This window comes from Haematobia irritans, chromosome 5 (assembly GCF_050003625.1).
Source record: "Haematobia irritans isolate KBUSLIRL chromosome 5, ASM5000362v1, whole genome shotgun sequence".
Classification (NCBI taxonomy): domain Eukaryota; kingdom Metazoa; phylum Arthropoda; class Insecta; order Diptera; family Muscidae; genus Haematobia; species Haematobia irritans.
Window position 1 is genome coordinate 3,906,743 of NC_134401.1, and position 21,100 is coordinate 3,927,842.

The window sequence follows — 21,100 nt, forward strand, 5'->3', positions numbered from 1 at the left end:
TTCATTACATAAAGAAAAAGAATATTACAATGCAAAATTTCCGTATAAATATTAGTTGAATCAGATTATAACATTCAAACTACAAAGACTTGTTACAAATTTATGTAAATCGAAAATGAGGTTTTTGAATGCCTTATACAGTCAAACTTCCCTACAGTGAACATCTACACTATCAAGCTCTCTATAATGAACAAACACAGCTTATTCCTTACCATTTTCTTGTATTCTGATATAATTTGAAGTAATTTTCTGGTCCCGTCAATATTTATTATAGGGAAGTTCGACTGTATTTATCCTCTAACGATAGTCGAATTTTCTTTTAATGTTAACCGTTGCGTTTTCCCTCAATGTGGCAGACGAACTAATCTTTATATTAACTGCTAGAAGACTATATTTCACAGGATCATGTCTGTAGTCAATTACTTTCATTGCAAAGTGAAAAATCACTGCTAGAAATTGTCACCTTTAAAAAAAATCCCAAAACGGGTTCATTTTTTGGTTAGGATTGTTCTTATATTGTATGTTTATAAATATTTTTACCTTTTGCTTATATATTTAAAAGTATAGCACAAATCAATTGCGATATTAGGTGCAGATAGGGGTTTTTGTAAATGTCATCATTTAAAAGTAATAATCAACTAATAAGATTAGAATATTTGCATATATGCTACAGTACGATCGAAGTTTATACTTAGTAACTAATATATTCAATCAAAATGTGTATTTGTTTTGTTAAAGTACTAGCTCCATACGCCATGTTCATCTCTAACATGCATGCACCAGCTCTGTTATGCATACAACGGGAGCTGTATTCTAAATGTTGCGCGTAAATGACCAAATCTGGGGAATTGCAGAAATTGAAGTCATTTCGAAGGCGACCACATACCATACTTTCCATTGCTTGCCTGGGGATTAGGATTCTAAATAAAATAAAAAAATGAAAATAGTTTCAAACACAATGATTAACTAAATTACTTGTACAAAATTATTACAATTTGTTGCTTCTGCCGGCTGATTCGGGGGATTCGAAGGGTTCGTGTTATTAGGTCCTCTATTCGGGTTGGTTGCAATCATATTGTTTGTATTGGTGGAGTGTGCCATCCACGAAAGAAAGTTTCCACCCTAAAAAATATTTACATATAGGGTTATAAGCTTGAAAAGTCAAATGTTTAATTCCGATAAGAATTGAAAATCAAAATATTTATTGTTCCTATTTCGCCTTTGGGATACTTTACCTGGTCCTGATTTTGTAACTGGTTGCCCAAAAGTCCAAATTGGTTTAAAGCTGCGGCTAATATTGCCGTGTTCATTGGCAAAGAATTAAGATTAATACCCATTCCCATGTTTTGCGTGGAACCTTGTGGGTTAATACCCAATGTCTGTAAATTTGGCATATCCAAAGGCCTTTGGCATGTTGTATTAGTAGTGCTACTACTTGCATTCTGGCCCATCATATAATTTCCTTTATGACCTCCTCGTTGATATGTATGCTCACGGTTTACAGGTCCACTAGGATTACTGCTTACTACCATCGCGCCACCCGCTGCTTCATTGGTGGGATTGCCGCCAAAATAATTGCTTCCGCCGGAATGTGGTCCTTTTGTTTTAAAAAGTCCGCTATGGCTATTCTCATTAGTAGCGTTATGATGGGAGTGTCTGGTATTTGGATTATGATAAGAATTCCGATGATGTTCATATTTCGGAGCCGCACTCGACACATGTAAAGAGACCCCTATAAAATTCAGTAGAATACAAACATATAAGCATACTTATCATAAATATTGGTGAAAAAGTAATATCGAATACATGTGTAAAAAAGTCCGTACAAATGGTATGATTTTTCTTATGTATTATGATTACCCTTAACAATGTGATCCTCGCCACACAAGGATGATGCTACTTCCGGATCGAGAAAAGTAACAAAACTAAATGCTCTGAATGGTCGTGGAATAAATACATCAGTGACTTCGCCAAATCTTGAAAAATAGTCTTTAAGGTCTTCTGCCGTTATATCCTCAGTACATCGTCCAACGAAAACTTTGCATGGTATCTGATTCGGAGCTCCCTAAACGAAATTGCATAATTTTTTTGGTGTAATACGGTATGAATCTTATGGTTACCTTTGAATTAGGGACTTTTACTTCACACCAGCGGCCATCGATGGAGTGACGATTTGACAAAACTCTGGCTTGAACATCGTATGATCCAAACCGTACAAATCCAAAACCCTTCGATTGTCCAGAATGTATGTCCTTTTTTATCTGCGCCATGAGAACTTCGCCGAAAGTCTCAAAATATGCTCGCAAACTTTCTTCTGTTGTTTTCCAGGGCAATCCCAAAACAATTAGATCTGTGCAACGTGCCCTTGACTCCATTCGCTTTGTTTTGGCGGTGGAGTTCTCCAATTGGTCATCGCTTTTCCTTTTGTTTTCTAAAAACGAAATATAACATTATGCTAGGGCCGATACGCTATTAATCTTTTTGTACATAGACCGGAAAAACGCATTGTGCTTGTAACCAGACCAAACCCGAAATGGGAGTGCCTGGTGCATATGATCAATACAATACTCATAGGCCCAGAAACAAAAAGAGTATAACAATTATTGAACTTGTATTCGGATTTTCCTTTTCTGTATACTGGAAGCAACTACCTAAAATTGTTTCTTATTTACGAAAAATCGTAGCAATTATTTTACCTTTCGGGAATACACAATGGTAGATGTGCGTTGACCAACCACTGTCACTGGGTGGATATAATTTTCCATCATTTAATCGAATTCCACGAAAATTTTTTGTCTCTGGATTTATGTATTTCAAACCAGATGCACCTGGAAATTGTGCTTGCAATGTGGACAATAACAAATTTTTATCATTCTCCGTAGGGAGCTCTATTGGTTCGTCCCCATCTTCTTCGACAACGGGAACAAATTCCATGCTAAAAACTCTATATTTTAATTATTGCTATTATATATTTATGTTTTCTTCAAGCTACTACTATTTAATATCTCAATATCGATTTTAGGGTAACCCTTAGAAGAAAACAGAGCCAGTGCTGTCAGAAATCCAGCCTAGACGCTTTTACTACTGTTACGACGTTGCACACAATTTACCGATGACTAATGCGTCTTACAGACTATAAGTTCTTCCGGACGGAATGTCTGTGTTTGTGAAGAATCTTACAGTGTGTCCAATAGATGCGAATTGTCGGCGATGATTAAATAATCAGTAAATGTGTTATCGATCCCATAACCATGCAGCAGTATCGATTATGCCTTCGGACTTATCTTATGATGTTGCCTATATCTGGGATATGTTCGACACGAGCACTGTTTTCCGGATAAAGTTATAGTCCGGACGGCGCATAAATCATCACTAATGCCCCGTTCACACATAACTTCCAGTTTACACTAACTTCCACAATTTAGAAAATTACCGTACGAGATACGTACACAAGACGTTTCTAGTAATTGCGACATTTGAAAGGAAGCGTTCTTTGAGCGGATTTTAATTTGGGTGGCGCATGTTTTAATTTTTCAATTCAACCGCGTTCATTTTGTTATTTGTCGCAAAGCATTTTACATTTTATTTGATGAACTGCTTTTAGTGAAATATATTTGTATTCTATATTTTGCTAATCGGGTGAATAAAAAATAACGCCTAACCTTTTGTTTTTGTGCTGTGAAAAAAAAAACAATGTGCTCATTGGAACTGTAATATATAAGTACATAAGCATTTTGTAAGGTAATATATTTTTAATACATAGGTTATTTCCGAATGCTATAGGTCTAGGGACATTGTTTCATAATTTAATAGTTACTCCTTTCCATCGTTTTATGAAGAAAAAAGAATGCTTTGTTTTCGCTCACAATACTCATTTTTTTAACTTTTTTTCGTCCATTAGATAAAAAATGAGTGCACTAAATTTATCCCTGTTGGCCACATTTGACGACCTGCGTCGGTGTATACAGGTTTTAACGGATGGTTCAGCTGAGGAAGAACTTTTGAAGGTATTGCAGCTACAAAAGAAAATGCAATTGGAATGTATTTCTAGGGCCCAGGAGGCACAGAGGATACAAAAAGAGTTGGATGCTTCATTACAATCAATGGCTGATCTGGAGACCAAATTATTTCATGCCCGGCGCTTACTAGAAATGGAGAGTAAAGCTCGCAAAGAGGCGGAGCATGATCGAGATCAGTTGGAAAAAAAGCTAGTTGCTGTGGCCGATCTACTGCAGCATGAAAATAATTTGAAAAATGAAACCAGGGATAAATTGGGATTTTTGCACACTCTACCCAGAAAGAGAAAATCGGTGAATCGCAACTTAGAGGACAAATTTGGAAATGAAATCAATTCAACGGGAAGTTTTCTCTCTGACCTTTCTATAACTCAATCTGAAGACGATTTTTTGGAGGATCGACCTTCTCGCAGCTATCATAAGAATAGACAATCGAATGCTGTCAATGGAGTTGCCTTTGGCAATAAAAGAACACTTCTAAGTGATGAAAATGTAAATACTCCACCAGCCGCTCAGCAGCCGGTTCGCCGGTCCACAAGACGAAGTAAAACCGGTGGACAGCGTAATAAGCATAGTATTGATTTGATAAACGGGACAGAGCGTATTTGTGCCACAACAAAAGTAACAATACCTCAAGATGGACAAGGAGCTATAAGGGCCGAATCTACAATTGAAACAGTTCCCGTTGAAGTTCATAAGGAGAACATAGAAGTACAACCGTCTACACCGTGTAGGTCACCACTAAAAACAAACCACGGAATAAATACCATAGACATAAATAAAGATTCCCCAATGGCCCAAAACTTGAGGTCAGCTGGAACTCTCAAGCGTGCACACAACTTTGTAAGCAAAACATTCATAAGAGGAGAAACATGTGTACATTGCCAAAGAAAGTAAGCTCAAAGGAAGATAACTATGACCGAGTACTGATATATATTCTTATATTTTCTATTCCAGAATTCGCTTTGGTTCGGTGGGACTCAGATGTAGAGATTGCCCTATTAGATGTCACACTGATTGTAGGCCATCGGTCACAGTAACTTGTGTGCCTTCAACAGGGACACCAACCATTAAAGGTTTAATGGGACATATTGCAGATTATGCTCCGTCCGTAGCACCGATGATTCCAGCCCTAATTGTTCACTGCGTTAATGAAATTGAATCGAGGGGTCTAACCGAAGTCGGCATATATCGTGTCTCAGGATCCGAAAGGGAAGTTAAGGCGTTAAAGGAACGTTTCCTAAGGGGCAAGTCTCCTCCACATCTAGCCAACATTGAAATCCACGTTCTATGTGGATGTATTAAAGATTTTCTCCGTTCTTTGAGAGAACCATTAATACCAACAAATTTATGGAAAGATTTTTGCAATGCAGCACAAAATCCATCGGAGGATAATATACAAAAGGATCTGCATAAAGCAATAAATGCTTTACCACAGCCAAATCGTGATACACTGGCTTTCTTAATAATGCATTTCCAACGTATTGCGGAATGCAGAGAAGTACTAATGCCACTTGATAATATAGCTCGAGTTTTCGGGCCCACAATTGTAGGATATTCTTCACCGGATCCCGATCAACACGCTATATTTACCGAAGTTTATACACAATACACAGTAATGCTAAATTTACTTAAGATACCCAACACTTTCTGGTCTCAATATGTGATTCAAGGTGATAATAAGGAAAACAAACACGTTGGTTCTGCAATCAAAGAAACTCCCAACACTAATATGAAGGAGTCGATTTATTCATTATATGGTACTATCAATAAAACCCCCTTGAATTGGTAGGAGCTTTAATAAATTTTTTACTTTGTTTTCAGCTACTCCCCTCAAATCAACATTGAAGAAACGCCGTCTTTATGGAAGTCCTCCCTATCAATAATTTATTTCTCATTATGAATTAAGAAGTATTTTTGTTATGGAATGTCATTTTTTATTTTTATAGTAATATTGGTTGGGGAAGTTCAATTTTAATTTCAATATATTCATCACATATACAATTTTCGTTTGAAGTTATATAATAATTGATTTTTTGATTGCAAAATATTATCATACGTACTTGGAAATGTATGTGAGATTTGTCAAATAATAAACTTTTGAATTTAATTAAAATATTATGTATTTGTTATCTATTGGTTAATCCAGATTTCAGGCTGTGAGAATGCTGGTAATATATTATTAGTTCTAAAGAATTTCTTTAACGTGTATTGCGGTTGCATTGGTAAAATAATTTAAGGGACAATGCAATAAATATATTCGCAAGTCGTATACATTACTAAATGAAAACAGACTATTATTAATGGAACGAAAATCCGTTCATAAAAGGGTCAGGGTACAAATTGTAGTAATATCGACTTGGAAATCTCTAATGTATCTCTTGTTGAGAGACAAATGAGCATTTTCTGAGTTTTATATGAATTCTCAAAATGTTATGCGCTTTACAGACTATCAGTTATTCCGGACGGAATGTCGGTGTTTGTAAAGAATCTTACAGTGTGTCGAATCGATACGACTTGTCGGCGATGACTAAATAATCGGTAAATGTGTTATCGATCCCATAAATATGCAGCAGTATCGATTATGCCTTCGGACTTAACTTATAATGTGCACAATATATGGGATATGTTCGACACGAGCACTGTCGTCTGGAATAACTGATAGTCTGTAAAGCGCATTACAACAAAATCTGTCTGCCTGAGCGAAAACAACAAAACATCCGCATCAAATCTGACATTTACAACACTTTCGGTTCAAAAATGGACAATTGTCATAACAAAGAGAACCGGTTCAAAAACATTTGAAGTCTGTTTACCAGAGTTGTATCGCATAATGCGCTTTACAGACTATAAGTTATTCCGGACGGAATGTCGGTGTTTGTAAAGAATCTTACAGTGTGTCGGATCGATACGACTTGTCGGCGATGACTAAATAATCGGTAAATGTGTTATCGATCCCATAAACATGCATCAGTATCGATTATGCCTTCGGACTTAACTGATAATGTGCACAATATATGGGATATGTTCGACACGAGCACTGTCGTCCGGAATAACTGATAGTCTGTAAAGCGCATAAGGAGAAAAATAGCTGGCAGCTGTTTTCACTTCTGCTGGACGTTTACATACCAATATCTTGGAGCAATAAAAGTGGGTGTACATTCCATGTTTATAAATTTTTTGCAAAGTTTTGTTAAAATTGTTTTCTAACGAAGCTCCAAATGTAATTGCACATAATTTTTGAATAGTGACAAACGTTTGCAAACATATTTCAATAAAGATTTTGAATAAGGATTAGGAAAGCAGGAATTTGAAAAATCGATTTTTGCAAACCTAAACCTTGATTGAATGTTATGTCAATCTTAAATACCATAGCTTAAAGTGTAGATGATGTACATTTGATTATCATCCGAAGAGAATAGGAAGCTATTTGGAATTCCAGTGATAATAATACAAGTTTGACAATGGCTATGTCTAAAGTAATACGTGTTTTGGAGAAATCCCTGCCTCCATCTCCACATAGTGTTTTAATGGAATGTCGCAATAAAAGCGATAGTATTCTTTTGGAATCAAATGCCGTTGCCCTCTTATCTCAACAGGAAACAGAAATCATTCGCAAAAATTATACTAAAGTTTGTGATGCCTACGGCTGCTTAGGAGTTTTGCAATTAAATGCTGGGGAAAGTTCCGTTTTGTTTCTGGTGCTGGTCACTGGCTGTGTTTCGATGGGAAAGATTGGCGACGTTGAGGTATTTCGCATTCAACAGACACATTTTGTTTCTTTGCAAAATGCCGCTCCTAATGAGGATAAAATATCGGAAGTGAGAAAATTGCTTAATTCCGGAACATTCTACTTTGCCCATACCAATCAGGCTTCGACAAGTATGAATAAATTTGACATCACATTGTGTGCCCAAAGGCGCTTCCAGACATCCGAAACGGACAATCGTTTCTTTTGGAATCGTATGATGCACATACATATGCTACGGTTTGGTATTGACTGTCAGTCATGGCTTTTGAAGATAATGTGCGGTTCTGTGGAGGTGAGGACTGTGTACATAGGAGCAAAGCAAGCGAGAGCGGCAATAATATCACGATTGAGTTGCGAACGTGCAGGAACACGTTTTAATGTCAGAGGTAAGTTTTTTAGTCTATTCATAAAATACACAAATCAAAAAAAAAAAAAAAAAAAACAAGTATATACGGCCGTAAGTTCGGCCAGGCCGAATCTTATGTACCCTCCACCATGGATTGCGTAGAAACTTCTACGAAAGACTGCCATCCACAAATTTCAACTCGCTCTGATGAAATTTGCTCTTCCAAGAGGCTCCAAAACCAAATCTCGGGATCAGTTTATATGGGGGCTATAAATGATTATGGACTGATATGGACCACTTTTGGCATGGTTGTTAAATATCATATACTACCACCACGTACCAAATTTCAATCAGATCGGATGAATTTTGCTTCTCCAAAAGGCACCGGAGGTCAAATCTGGCGATCGGTTTATATGGGAGCTATATATAATTATGGACTGATAGGAACCAATTCCTGCATGGTTGTTGGATACCATATACTAACATCACGTACCGAATTTCAACCGAATGGGAAGAATTTTGCTCTTCCAAGGTGCTCCGAAGGTTAAATCTGGGGATCGGTTTTTATGGGGGCTATATATAATTATGGACCGATATGGACCAATTTTTGCATGGTCATTAGAGACCATATACTAACATCATGTACCAAATTTCAGCTGGATCAGATGAAATTTGCTTCTCTTAGAGGCTCCGCAAGCCAAATCGGAGGATCGGTTTATATGGGGGCTATATATAATTATGGACCGATGTGAACCAATTTTTGCATGGTTGCTAGAGACCATATACTAACATCATGTACCAAATTTCAGCCGGATCGGATGAAATTTGCTTCTCTTAGAGGCCTCGCAAGTCAAATTGGTCCGTTTATATGGGGGCTATACGTAAAAGTGGACCATATGGCCCATTTGCAATACCATCCGACCTACATCAATAACAACTACTTGTGCCAAGTTTCAAGTCGATAGCATGTTTCGTTCGGAAGTTAGCGTGATTTCAACAGACGGACGGACGGACATGCTCAGATCGACTCAGAATTTCACCACGACTCATAATATATATATACTTTATGGGGTCTTAGAGCAATATTTCGATGTGTTACAAACGGAATGACAAAGTTAATATACCCCCATCCTATGTTGGAGGGTATAAAAAAAGGAAAAAAATAAAACAAAACTAAAATTTATAGCAAATTATAATATTGTAAAAAACATTATATCGCAAAATTTCCATCGCCTTTGGATGGAAAATACCAACTAGTTGGCAAAAGGCATGTCTCTCTGGCATGTTGATAGTTCATTCGCAGTCTCTGATGAAGTATTACGTTTGTGACATTTGTGAGCCATTTCAAAGATAGATTGATGGACTCTGCTCCTCTACTAGGAGTTTGATATTCTATAATTGTCCGCAATATCCTAATCTATTAATTGTCACATTTATAAAATAAATGGACGATTCGAAGCAGGATTATATCTCAAATCCTATGTTTTTTTTTATTTCAGGAACAAATGATGAAGGTCACGTGGCAAACTTTGTTGAGACGGAACAAGTTATTTACGTTGACAATGATGTCACAAGTTTCGTTCAAACTCGTGGATCTGTTCCATTATTCTGGGAACAACCTGGTGTGCAAGTGGGTTCCCATAAAGTGAAATTTTCCAGAGGTTTCGAAACATCTGCTGCTGCATTTGACCGTCATATGTCAATGATGAAAGAAAGATATGGATATCAGGCCATTATTAATCTCTTGGGCACATCCTTAGTTGGAAGCAAAGAAGGTGAGGCTATGCTTAGTAATGAATTTCAACGTCACCATAGCATGTCTGCACATAAAGATGTGCCGCACATCATTTTCGACTATCATCAAGAATGTCGCGGAGGAAATTTCGGAGCTCTCTCTAAACTTAAGGAACGCATAACAGCGTGTGGTATTAATTTCGGTATATTCTATGCATCATCTGGCAATGTACTACGTGAACAATTTGGGGTCATTCGTACAAACTGTTTGGATTGTTTGGATCGTACAAATTGTGTTCAAACATTCCTGGGCTTAGATACCTTAAATGTACAAATTGAAGCTTTAGGATTAGGAGAGAAGAAGCAAAATATTACACGATTTGATGAAATCTTTAAGCAGATGTGGATTAATAATGGCAATGAAGTTAGTAAAATTTATGCTGGAACTGGAGCGATACAAGGAGGATCCAAATTAATGGATGGCGCAAGATCTGTATCAAGAACCATACAAAATAATTTACTTGATAGTTCAAAGCAGGTGTGACTAATGAAAAGTTAATAATAAGATACAACAAATTCTAAGAATTATTTAAATTTTTAGGAGGCTATTGACATTTTATTAGTGGGATCGACTCTAAACTCTGAACTAGCGGATAGAGCTAGAATACTATTGCCGTCTAATATGCTCCATGCACCAACTACGGTACTACGCGAAATGTGTAAACGCTATACGGAATATGTTAAACCCATGACGGTTCGTGTTGCCGTGGGCACCTATAATGTGAATGGAGGCAAACATTTTAGGAGTGTTGTCTTCAAGGACACTTTATCTGATTGGCTGTTAGATTGTCATGCTTTGGCTCGTTCCAAAGATTTGGTTGATGTCAACAATCCCTCAGACAATGCTCCAATAGATATATTTGCTATTGGATTTGAAGAAATAGTTGATTTGAATGCTAGTAACATTATGGCTGCCAGTACAGAAAATTCAAAGTTATGGGCCGAAGAGTTACAGAAAACTATATCAAGAGACAACGATTATGTTCTTCTAACTTATCAACAATTGGTTGGAGTTTGTTTGTACATCTATATACGTCCTGAACATGCTTCGTATATAAGAGATGTTGCTATAGATTGTGTGAAGACCGGCCTGGGTGGTGCTACAGGTAACAAGGGAGCCTGTGCTATTCGTTTTGTTTTTCATGGAACATCAATGTGCTTTGTTTGTGCGCATTTCGCAGCCGGCCAGTCTCAGGTATTTATAATAGTATTTATAAATCTATATCTTAAACACACTTAAAAATATTTAGAGAAGATTTTATACAGGGTTGTCATTGTAATTTTTTCTTAATATATTTTATTATATATTTAAATTAAATATATAATAAATTAAACCAAATTTCATACAATTATAAATAAATAAATTACCATAGGCAAGATTATGAATTAATTTATCCAATATTGAAATAAATTTAAATTAGAAAGAGAAGATTTACTCAAACATTTCATTGAAATCTACCGTGATCTAGAACTTTGACTGAAATATAAAATATTTTTTTAATATTAAAATATCTAATATCTAGAGAATGGAAATGTTTAGAATGCTTAGTAATCGTTTTTCATGTTTATATTTATGCTTCAATTGCTCTATTTATTTATATTTAGGTGGCTGAACGTAATGCTGACTATGCAGAAATCACACGAAAATTGGCCTTTCCAATGGGGCGTACTTTGAAATCCCATGATTGGGTGTTTTGGTGTGGTGATTTTAATTATCGCATTGATATGGACAAAGAGGAACTGAAAGAGGCAATACGTAATGGTGATTTGGCACTAGCATTGGAGAACGATCAATTGCTTAAAGAACAAGAAGCTGGCAATGTGTTTACCGATTTTCTAGAGGGTGAAATAACATTTGATCCAACATATAAATACGATGTATTTAGTGATGATTACGATACATCCGAAAAACAAAGAGCACCAGCGTGGACTGATCGTGTGCTGTGGCGTAGACGTAAGGCTTTGGGTGCTGAATGTGATTATGCTGCATCGGAATGGAATCCTGGAAAATTAATACACTATGGCCGTTCCGAATTGAAACAAAGTGATCATCGACCCGTTATTGCCATTATCGATGCCGAAGTTATTTCTATAGATCAACAACGTAGAAGGGAGGTATTTGTTCAAGTAATAAAAGATCTTGGACCACCCGATTCCACCATTGTAGTCCATGTACACGAGCCATCTGCAGATGATGACGGTCCAACAATCTACGATGAGAATGTTATGTCAACACTAATTCAAGAACTATCCAAACTAGGCGAAGTCACTTTAGTACGATATGTTGAAGACACCATGTGGGTAACATTCCGAGATGGAGAGTCAGCTCTGAATGCTGTGGCCAAAGGGGATACAAACATATGTGGATTGCAATTAAAGTTTGAGTTAAAATCACCAAACTGGAACAAAAATGTAGATAGTGAAATAGAATTATGTACAACCAACACTATACCTCTTTGTGCAAATCCCAAAGAACAAGCTAAACTACTTAATGCTACACCAGAAATACCACAAAGACCCAAGCAACCGCCCGCACGTCCAGCACCAGCTAGGCCACCAATTCCTATGTCGCCAAAGAACTCGCCAAGACATCTACCACATGCCGGTGTTATAAGTGTGGTGCCGGAAATGTTACAGCCTAAGGTAAAGCCACCAATGCCGCCGCAGCCAGCTCAATTGCCACCACCTCTAAGACCTGTTCCGGTGAATTCTGGAGCTAGCGGCTTCGACACACCATCCTCATCAAAATCTCAGTCGCCCACTGAACAAACCTCTCCATTACACACATCATCGGGTAAAGCATCACCAGTAGGTTCTGGGTCAAATGCTAGCTCGCTGCCACCAACACCACCACGTCAAACGCAAAGTAAAAATGCAACTCCAGCTTCTACACCCTCACGTCAATCTAAGCAGTCATCAGTTGATGTTCAAGATGTATCAGCTTACAACGAATCCAATATATATGAAGAGATTCAAGATGATATACCAGCTCCAAGACATCCACCACCACCATTTCCTCCGGCAACACAGGAGAATGCTAACGAAAGCCCAGCACGCAGAGGTCCTCCAAGTGTTCCCCCAATGGGTCCACCACCAATACCAACTAGACGCGGGCCACCTCCAATTCCAAATCGCACTGGCGGTGCCCCTCCCTTGCCGAATAGACCAAATAACAATTAAAATGTACTTAGCAAATAGTACAAGTAAGTAAGTAGTAAAATATTATTGGATTGCATCATTGAAAGTAATGAACAAATCTAAAATAGGGCTCTCGAAATTAACATTCCGCAAATGTTTGAAAAAACCAAAACATTTATTCTTGTATTACATTCTACATTATATTTTGATAAAAGAGCAATTCACACTAAAAATGTGTGACAATTTGCGGGTCTTTAAATATGTGAGCATGGTGGGTGTTCATATTGTCTATTATTTAATATTCTTTAAATTTAATCTATGCATCTATAACAAAAAGAAAATCCACAAAAGATAACATAATAGTGCAAAGATACTGAATACTAACTCGTACTCAATACGCTTACAAGACACAACACTAATTTGACACTTGTTTGTTATATTAGCAAAAAAAAAAAAAAAAAAAAAAAAAAACATATATATCTATATAAATATATTGCAAAACATACCATATATACATAGCAATAAAAAGGAAATGTATACACATACAAAAAATAATACTAAAAGTACAATTAAGAATGTACGGAAACTATTAAGTATTAAAAAATATCGATAATATTAACAAACACAAACTAGTCAAATGTCCAAGCGGAATAAAAACTATAAAGATTTTATTGAAGTTAAAAAAAAAAACGAATACAAAAAAGTGGTTAGCTTAATATCAGTTATTAATTTAACGTTGTGTTACATGGATCGATGTAGATCATAATGTGTCACTGCTTAGCCCCGGTTTGCTATATATATCATGGATTTTTTCTACACCTTTACCAACAAATTTAATTTTTAATTTCTATTAAGTTTTGTCACTTTTCATAAATTAAACATAAAATAAAAAAATAAATTATTATTGTGAAATTTTGCATCTGAAAAAAAAACTAATTATGGGTTGAACAAATCTTAGGATTTTTATGTAACGAAGAAAATTTCGTGATGGATGCCTCCAAATTAAATTTAAATAACATACAAAATTAATTAAAACTCGATCTCAAAAACTGATGATTAACTTTGTCAATAGGTCTAATGGTTGAATTCAGTATTTTGTCCAATAAAGAGTACTGAGTAGAGTACAAAAAGTTTATTCCAAGAGATAAGCGTTTCGTATCAACTTCCTATAAAACTTGTTGAGCGCATCATAGATCAACGTTTTTTTTTTCATATTCTTTATAATCAACTGTTTTTTTATCGTTTTTCGATGTTATACTGTGATGGTTGTTTTAGCTTCTTTCGATTCTTTATAAAAGTTTAGTCTATTGTAGATGTTGACCAAAATCTATGAGTCAACTTGTAATGAAGGCCAAAAATATCTTTTTATTTATTAAAGTATTTTCAATGTATAACTAAATGATTTATTTTCGAAACGTACAATTGAAAAAATCCAAAATTGATTTAAAAACTTATCATACATTGTAGATGCTATTCGGCATCGACTGCAAAAGAAGGTCGCTTATCTTATGGCGATTTCGAACATTCTCGAAATTGATTGCAAATTAGGAATGACACTATCATAGATTTTGGATCCTGTATCCCTCACAATATTATGAATTAACAATAACTTTGGAATGACACTATCATTGGGCGAAAATTCAATAAGGGAAAAAATAGTGTAACACCAAGGCAACATATTTTTTGCGAAACGAAAATGCCCTTAGATGTGACTTCCTTATGGGACGTTGATGGGAAATATGTTGCGTATTAATATAGAGATCGTTAACAGATGATTCAAATGCCAGTCCATCATATCATATAATTACGGTAATCTCCTCATTGCCTTTTGGCGCTTCTAGCATCCATTTCACTGGACTTGAAAACCTAGTCTAGAATCCTTTCAGTTTGATTATCCATATCATACGAATAGTGTGGCAGAAATCTTCTACTTACCAAGCACTTTAACACTCACCGCAAACCATTTTTGTTATTTCGTCTTTTTGTTTTCTTTCAAAATAATATAAAAAGGATCATTGCAATCTAAATATATTGGAATATAAATGTATAACTTTATATAAAACCTATTGTCTCTCGATATATTTTGTCGAATAAAAAAAAACACACACTATAGAAAACTTAAAAACACGTTAATGTTTACTTTTGGAATTCAAAGTTGTCTGTTATATGTAGCGAACATTTCACAAATACACTATTTATTAAAACAAAAATCAAATCAACAACAAATCTAGTATATAAAAAATAGAGAAATATAACAATAATAAATATTAAACAAAAAAAAAAAACTCGTAGGAACTTGTAACAGATTCTATGGCCATGGATTCCAACATCGTAAAGTACATACATACTATACATCCATATGTAATAAATGGTTAATGCTAATTATCAATAAATATATATATAAACACTTAAAATTATATAACAACTATAATAATAATTAATATAAATAAATAAATAAAAAGAAAACCACACAAACATAAATTCAACCAGCATATGTTTAGTTTTTTTTTTAAACTTTTTTAAAACCAGCGTGGCATTGCATCCATGGGAAGATTTTTATGATTTGGTAATGCATTGCAGGGACGTTGTTGCCTCCAGAACTCCTGTCGTTTATTAAGAAACTCCACGGCTTCCTTGGCATATGAAGAAATGTTCTCTGTATTTGTATCGGCCCTGATCAAATCGGGATGCTTCAATAGATTCTCCAAATATTCCTTGTCGACACACAGCTCACCCAACAATTTACGGGCGTTTCTACGTTCCAATTCGGCTTTTGTGGGTTTCGATCTATGTGGGCGAGCACTAGTTGCTTGGGATTTGGGAGTATTGTCTCCAGACTTCTTCATTTTGGTTTTATTTGAGGCACTTGTAGTGCCACTTTTGTTTTTAGCACCAATTGTATTCTCTATAGCTTCTTGAGTTTTCTGCACGCCCAAGCGAAATGAGTTTAGTTCAGGTCGTGCCCTGGCTCCTCGATGGAAATACATAAGGCTTTGTTCAAATTGGCCCAGATAGTAAAGAGATTCAGCTTTTTGATAAATGGCCCGTATATTATTTTTATCCTCAGTAAGGGCCAGATTAGCATCGACCAACGCTTTGGAAGCCTCTCCCAAAAGCAGATAACATTTGCTACGGGAAACCAAAGCATTAATATCGGTGTTGTTAAGCTCCAAGGCCTACAAAGAGAATGAGATTAAATTTTAAAAAAGTTTTCAATTCGAAGTCCATATATCAAATTTTCGTCAAGATTTATTATAAGAATGTTTGAAAGGAACCTTCGTAAAGAAAATAATTGCATTTTCCGGATTTGCATTCTTAATTTCCTTTAAGCCCAATGCAATTATTGAACTAATATCTCCTTCTTCGGGAATCATTAATGCCTCATTGCGGTCTTGTTTTTGCTTGATTTGCAAACTTTGTTTTATGTCAAAAAAACCAGCAGACACAGCGGCAGCTCTATCCTTGTCTGTATAGAAGTCCACAAAATTTTCTTTAGGTTTCTTCTTTTTGGACAGTTCTTCGACTCTTTTACGAGCAGCTCTGAGTTCAGCCTCAATGCGATTTCCACGTTGGGCTGCTTTTCCCACGGGAGGGGCATCAGTATCCTCAAATTTCACCGATTTTCTTCTTTCGGTTGCCGCTGGCTTGGTCCTTGGCGATGATGGTATATGCCTACGTGTGGTCTTTTTTTGCTGAGCCTGGTCTTCGTTAGCTTCGTCATCCGATGGTACTCCCAAACGGGTAAAACTTTGAAGGAGCTCTTGCTGCTTATCAATATCCAGAAAATCTTTAAGGACATTCGACATTTTATTCTCTTACAGCTTACAGGACAATATATTATCTTTTACTAATAATCATTGAACTAAGCAGGTTAGAGGTTGCTTGGCTACCAAAAAAGTTCATATTGATGATATTGAAAAATAAACGTATGACACCTCATTCATGTGTGGTTGCTTCTTATGTTACTCCCTTACCTTTCTTAAGGTAAATGGAACATCGTGATTTATTGCAAAAAGTAGTAACACACATTTTTATTTGGCCATATATTGGGAATAGTTTAGGAAAATTTGAATCTGGTATTGGTGATAGTGATTATCGTATCGTTGTACTAATTCTGTGAGAAGTATTAAAAGTATTTTTTCCATTGAAACCCATCACTGACGGTTCTTAATCGATCTATTGCCTGTATGATTTAGTTCAACAAGTATTATAGTGATGAAAAGCTATTTGAAGATTATCAATCAATGCTAGCTATAACTTGGGGAAAGAACTGGTAGCAGCAGCAAAGACGTAGATTGTTATAGGAAATTTACATCTTTGGCAGTTTACTACTGCCAAAGATTGCCGAAAGCGACATCTGTCGGGCATTTGTTTGGTTTGTGTCGACACTATAAGAACTTAATTGAGTTCAAGATGCACAGGCTTTAATTCTTGTTGGATTCAAAGATATCTCATATGTTGGTCTTAGGGTGTAGTTGCTAAACAAAAAGTTGTTCTCACCAAATGATTTATCGGTCAATATATCAATTTAAATAGTTGTTGTATATTCAATGTAAATTATACAATTGGTAAAAAAAAAGATTCTAATGTCGCTATCAGAGGACGAAAGCGGCCGCGGGGACTGAGTCATGGATTTGTTGTTAAAAGTTGCCATAAACAAATATTCATTGCGCTTTACAGAAACCAATTGAACAACAAAAAGGCGTTGCGACGCGTCGGTGGTCGTATATTTCGTTACGAAGGACAATATCGATCGGTGATTCTTTTTTTTTGTTTCGGAAAGTGAATTTCACTTCTTTACCTCCTTCGATGGCTAAAGGTGAGTATTAAGTTCGAGTTTAGCCGCTAAAGTGAAAACTAAATCAGTAAAAAAAGGCATACAATTATACATATTGGTTGCAAATTTTATTATAACTTGATGGCGAATAGCCCAAAGCAAATTTTCACAAAGTTTGTATTCCTTAAAATGGATTATTAAAGAAAAGTAATCGTGAAAAAATGACAATTTTAGCGGCTAAACTCGAACTTAATACCCACCTTAATGACAAAAATTAATTAAATAAGTTTTGATGTGATCGGCTTTCTGATTAATCTTATTCAGGAAAAACATAATAAAAAAAACTATATATGGCTGTAGTCTTAAACACCCACAACCATGGATCAAACATCATAATTTTCTTTGAAAAGACATTATAAAATAATTTAAGGTGAATTTAATGAACCATACTCGCTCAAGAAGATCGGTATAAATGGCACGGATTCCGAACTTAAATTTAAAATTTCCTCATTTGGAGACTACATTAGATTCTTGATCAATTATAAACATTTTAGTTTTAGTTCAGGAGAAATTTAAAATTTGTCGTCTAAAGGCCGATATTAAGTTCGCATTATCGCGCTAAATTGGTCATTTTTCTGGGTTACTTTTCTTTAATAATTCATTTCACAGAACAAAAAAAACCAATTGTTGCACTGGATCATTGCTTTGGATCATATCTCATCAGGTTATAATAAAATTTGTCAAAAATAGTTATGATTATAATTTCATTCGGCTTTTACAGATTTATTTTCAATTTTAGCGAACTCAAACTGAATACCAACCTTAAGTGTGAACATTTCTGTAGGATATTAACCAAATCGGGTAAAAATTGTGGCTTATTTGCCCTCAATATTTGGCACATTTATTTGAGGAATCAAAATAACATAACATAAATCCGATAATATTGTGGTTTCATTAATCGCCAGATGTAAAATCGGGAGATCAGTCTATATGGGAGCTATAACAAAACATCGACTGATATAGATCTTCATGCACCTAAAATACTGCTACATTTTCAATTTCATTTAAAGCTGTGGTGTCTAGATCACGGTTGCCACACGAGCCAAAAATAATTTACCAAAATGTGAAGAACATTTTACCAAAAAGCTACTACATAATTTTTTTTTTTATTTTTTTTTTAAATTTTTCTGTTTATTATGAAAACAAATGTTTCTTCAAAAGAAATGTTTTATTTTAGAAGTTTTTTTGTGACCCCTTATGGCGAGAATTTATCCCGTGAGTTATAAATGTGTGAAAGTTTTAAATATTTTTAGTTTGCACCAACAAGATAAAGTTACTACTTCTAAATTCTATTCTATAAAATGTTGTCCCATTTTTATATGAGTATTTCTATAGAAAATTTTGTCAAAATTTTATTTCTATAGAAAATTTTGTCAAAATTTTATTTCTATAGAAAATTTTGTCAAAATTTTATTTCTATAGAAAATTTTGTCAAAATGTTATTTCTATAGAACATTTTGTAAAAATTTTATTTCTATAGAAAATGTTGTCAAATTTTTATTTCTATAGAAAATTTTGTCAAATTTGTATTTCTATGGAAAATTTTGTCAACATTTTATTTTTATGGAAAATTTTGTCAAAATTTTATTTCTATGGAAAATTTTGTCAGATCTAAAATACCTTTATAGATCTAAAATACCTCTAGATTTACAATTTCATTTAAATTGTATAATAGTAGTGGTGTCTAGATGCTCAGGAAGTCCAATCGGGGGATTGGTTTATATGGGCCTACATCAGAACCTGGACCGATAGATCCCATTGAAGTCTATAGTGTGATTAAAACAGACGTGAGATTAAAACAAGAATATATACTTGAGTCCTTGCACAGAACTAATGCAAAATAAGTTAAATTTTTATTGCAAAAAATTAAGTGTTTAGTAGTTAAATGTTGCTAAATTTTAATATTATTTTTTTGCAATTTTCCACAGCCCAATAAAATTTTTCTTATTCGATGTATATATCAAAAATTTTATGAACTAAACGTGGTGCACATAAGTTCAATGTGAACTAAATCACATGAATGAACTATTGTATAGTTAAAATGGCCATTATTTGGTGCCGATGATGTTTTTTATTTTATGAGAAGGTGTAATTCCGTTAATTGTATTTAAAAAGTATACCGGGTGATTGCTTTGTTGATTATTTGTTTCAACACCTCATTGCGGAAATGTCAAAAAGTGGAGTATAATTTGGTTTAATTTTCACACGAGGTAGTTCATTTTTCCCATTAAAACAGTTTACTATGTGTTTCGTGAAAAAAATCCGGAGTAGGGTTTGACGATATCTAATCGCAATATGAGGAGTTTCTCCACCGTTTTGTTATATGTCCACGAAACATTCATGCACTGGTACATATCCGGTGGGCTTAGCAAAAATTGCTTTATTACTACATTAACACAACGGTCATGGTCAAATTGGGTTAATAAATATAAACAAAGAAAATTGCATTAAAATTGTTTTCTACCAGGATAAAACATAATATGTTTGAACAATACAAACAATATATTGTTTGGACCAATCCTGAAAATATATGTTATGATTGAAGCAAAATGTGTTTGGGGTATATGTTACAGGAGCAATTTTTTGAGGGTATACATTTCACTATAACCTCTTGTTTTATGGAATTACGTTTTACTTTGAATAAATTTTCATAAATCGACACAATTCTGTCTGCCATTACCTGGTTATAGCCGACCAGTGCTTTTTCATATTCTCTAGATTTCATGTGATTTTTTGATTGGTCACAAAATAGTTTTATATTTTGCTCGATTTCTTCGATTGTATCCTCTTTTGGTTTTTTCCGTGGCATCTTGTCGTTTCACTTATGTTTCCTTGGTTGTTGTTAAATATTTGAACACTTCACTAATATCCGTTTCCGTTTCCTGTGTTGTATCCGTTGTTTGTCATTTATACGGGTACGAATACGTTGGGACTTTACAAAACGAAATCAACAACCGTCATCTTTGCCTTTCAATGTACAACTAAAACGTTCAAGCTCTTTGTTTATTAGTTAGTTATTCGACAGTTTTCGTAAATGTTTTTCTTGAGTTGGAATTGAAGAAGTTGAAGGGGGGGGGGGGGGGGGGGGGGGGACCACTGAGTATGGGTTAGTATGGGGGAGTATAGAACGGTGACATGCAATTGCAAAGGCCGTCGAATGTCGTTCTTTGATTTCTTGTTGTTTCTCCCCCCTCCCCTTCTGGTTTGTTTGCGTTTTC

At 35.1% G+C, this 21,100-nt stretch overlaps 4 protein-coding genes across 6 annotated transcripts; 2 read left to right on the top strand and 2 right to left on the bottom strand.

Annotated features, from left to right (window-relative positions):
- Nucleotides 1-531: 531 nt before the first annotated feature.
- Nucleotides 532-3,023, bottom strand: LOC142238439 (TAR DNA-binding protein 43-like). 2 transcript variants are annotated; one of them, XM_075310076.1, is made up of 6 exons: nucleotides 2,697-3,023; nucleotides 2,121-2,431; nucleotides 1,861-2,065; nucleotides 1,236-1,732; nucleotides 976-1,122; nucleotides 532-920 (listed from the first exon to the last, which is right to left on the bottom strand). In XM_075310076.1, exons 1-6 carry the CDS (start codon nucleotides 2,932-2,934, stop codon nucleotides 864-866), a joined length of 1,455 nt encoding a protein of 484 aa, XP_075166191.1. In that variant the 5' UTR covers nucleotides 2,935-3,023; the 3' UTR covers nucleotides 532-863. The 2 variants fall into 2 exon arrangements, with proteins under 2 accessions (XP_075166191.1, XP_075166192.1); XM_075310077.1 differs by having other exon boundaries at nucleotides 993-1,122; nucleotides 2,697-3,022.
- Nucleotides 3,024-3,512: 489 nt separating this feature from the next.
- Nucleotides 3,513-6,132, top strand: tum (Rac GTPase activating protein tumbleweed). The gene is made up of 4 exons (XM_075310075.1): nucleotides 3,513-3,741; nucleotides 3,902-4,909; nucleotides 4,974-5,776; nucleotides 5,841-6,132. The coding sequence occupies exons 2-4, from the start codon at nucleotides 3,909-3,911 to the stop codon at nucleotides 5,900-5,902; spliced, it is 1,866 nt and encodes a 621-aa protein (XP_075166190.1). The 5' UTR covers nucleotides 3,513-3,741; nucleotides 3,902-3,908; the 3' UTR covers nucleotides 5,903-6,132.
- Nucleotides 6,133-7,114: 982 nt separating this feature from the next.
- Synj (synaptojanin) lies at nucleotides 7,115-13,957 on the top strand. Its single transcript, XM_075310073.1, has 4 exons — nucleotides 7,115-8,153; nucleotides 9,613-10,385; nucleotides 10,449-11,102; nucleotides 11,513-13,957. Exons 1-4 carry the CDS (start codon nucleotides 7,481-7,483, stop codon nucleotides 13,085-13,087), a joined length of 3,675 nt encoding a protein of 1,224 aa, XP_075166188.1. The 5' UTR covers nucleotides 7,115-7,480; the 3' UTR covers nucleotides 13,088-13,957.
- A 1,250-nt stretch (nucleotides 13,958-15,207) lies between these two features.
- On the bottom strand, nucleotides 15,208-20,859 carry LOC142238440 (outer dynein arm-docking complex subunit 4). 2 transcript variants are annotated; one of them, XM_075310079.1, is made up of 2 exons: nucleotides 20,563-20,859; nucleotides 15,208-16,221 (listed from the first exon to the last, which is right to left on the bottom strand). In XM_075310079.1, the coding sequence occupies exons 1-2, from the start codon at nucleotides 20,689-20,691 to the stop codon at nucleotides 15,565-15,567; spliced, it is 786 nt and encodes a 261-aa protein (XP_075166194.1). In that variant the 5' UTR covers nucleotides 20,692-20,859; the 3' UTR covers nucleotides 15,208-15,564. The 2 variants fall into 2 exon arrangements, with proteins under 2 accessions (XP_075166194.1, XP_075166193.1); XM_075310078.1 differs by lacking the exon at nucleotides 20,563-20,859 and adding an exon at nucleotides 16,321-17,901.
- Between the last annotated feature and the right edge of the window lie 241 nt (nucleotides 20,860-21,100).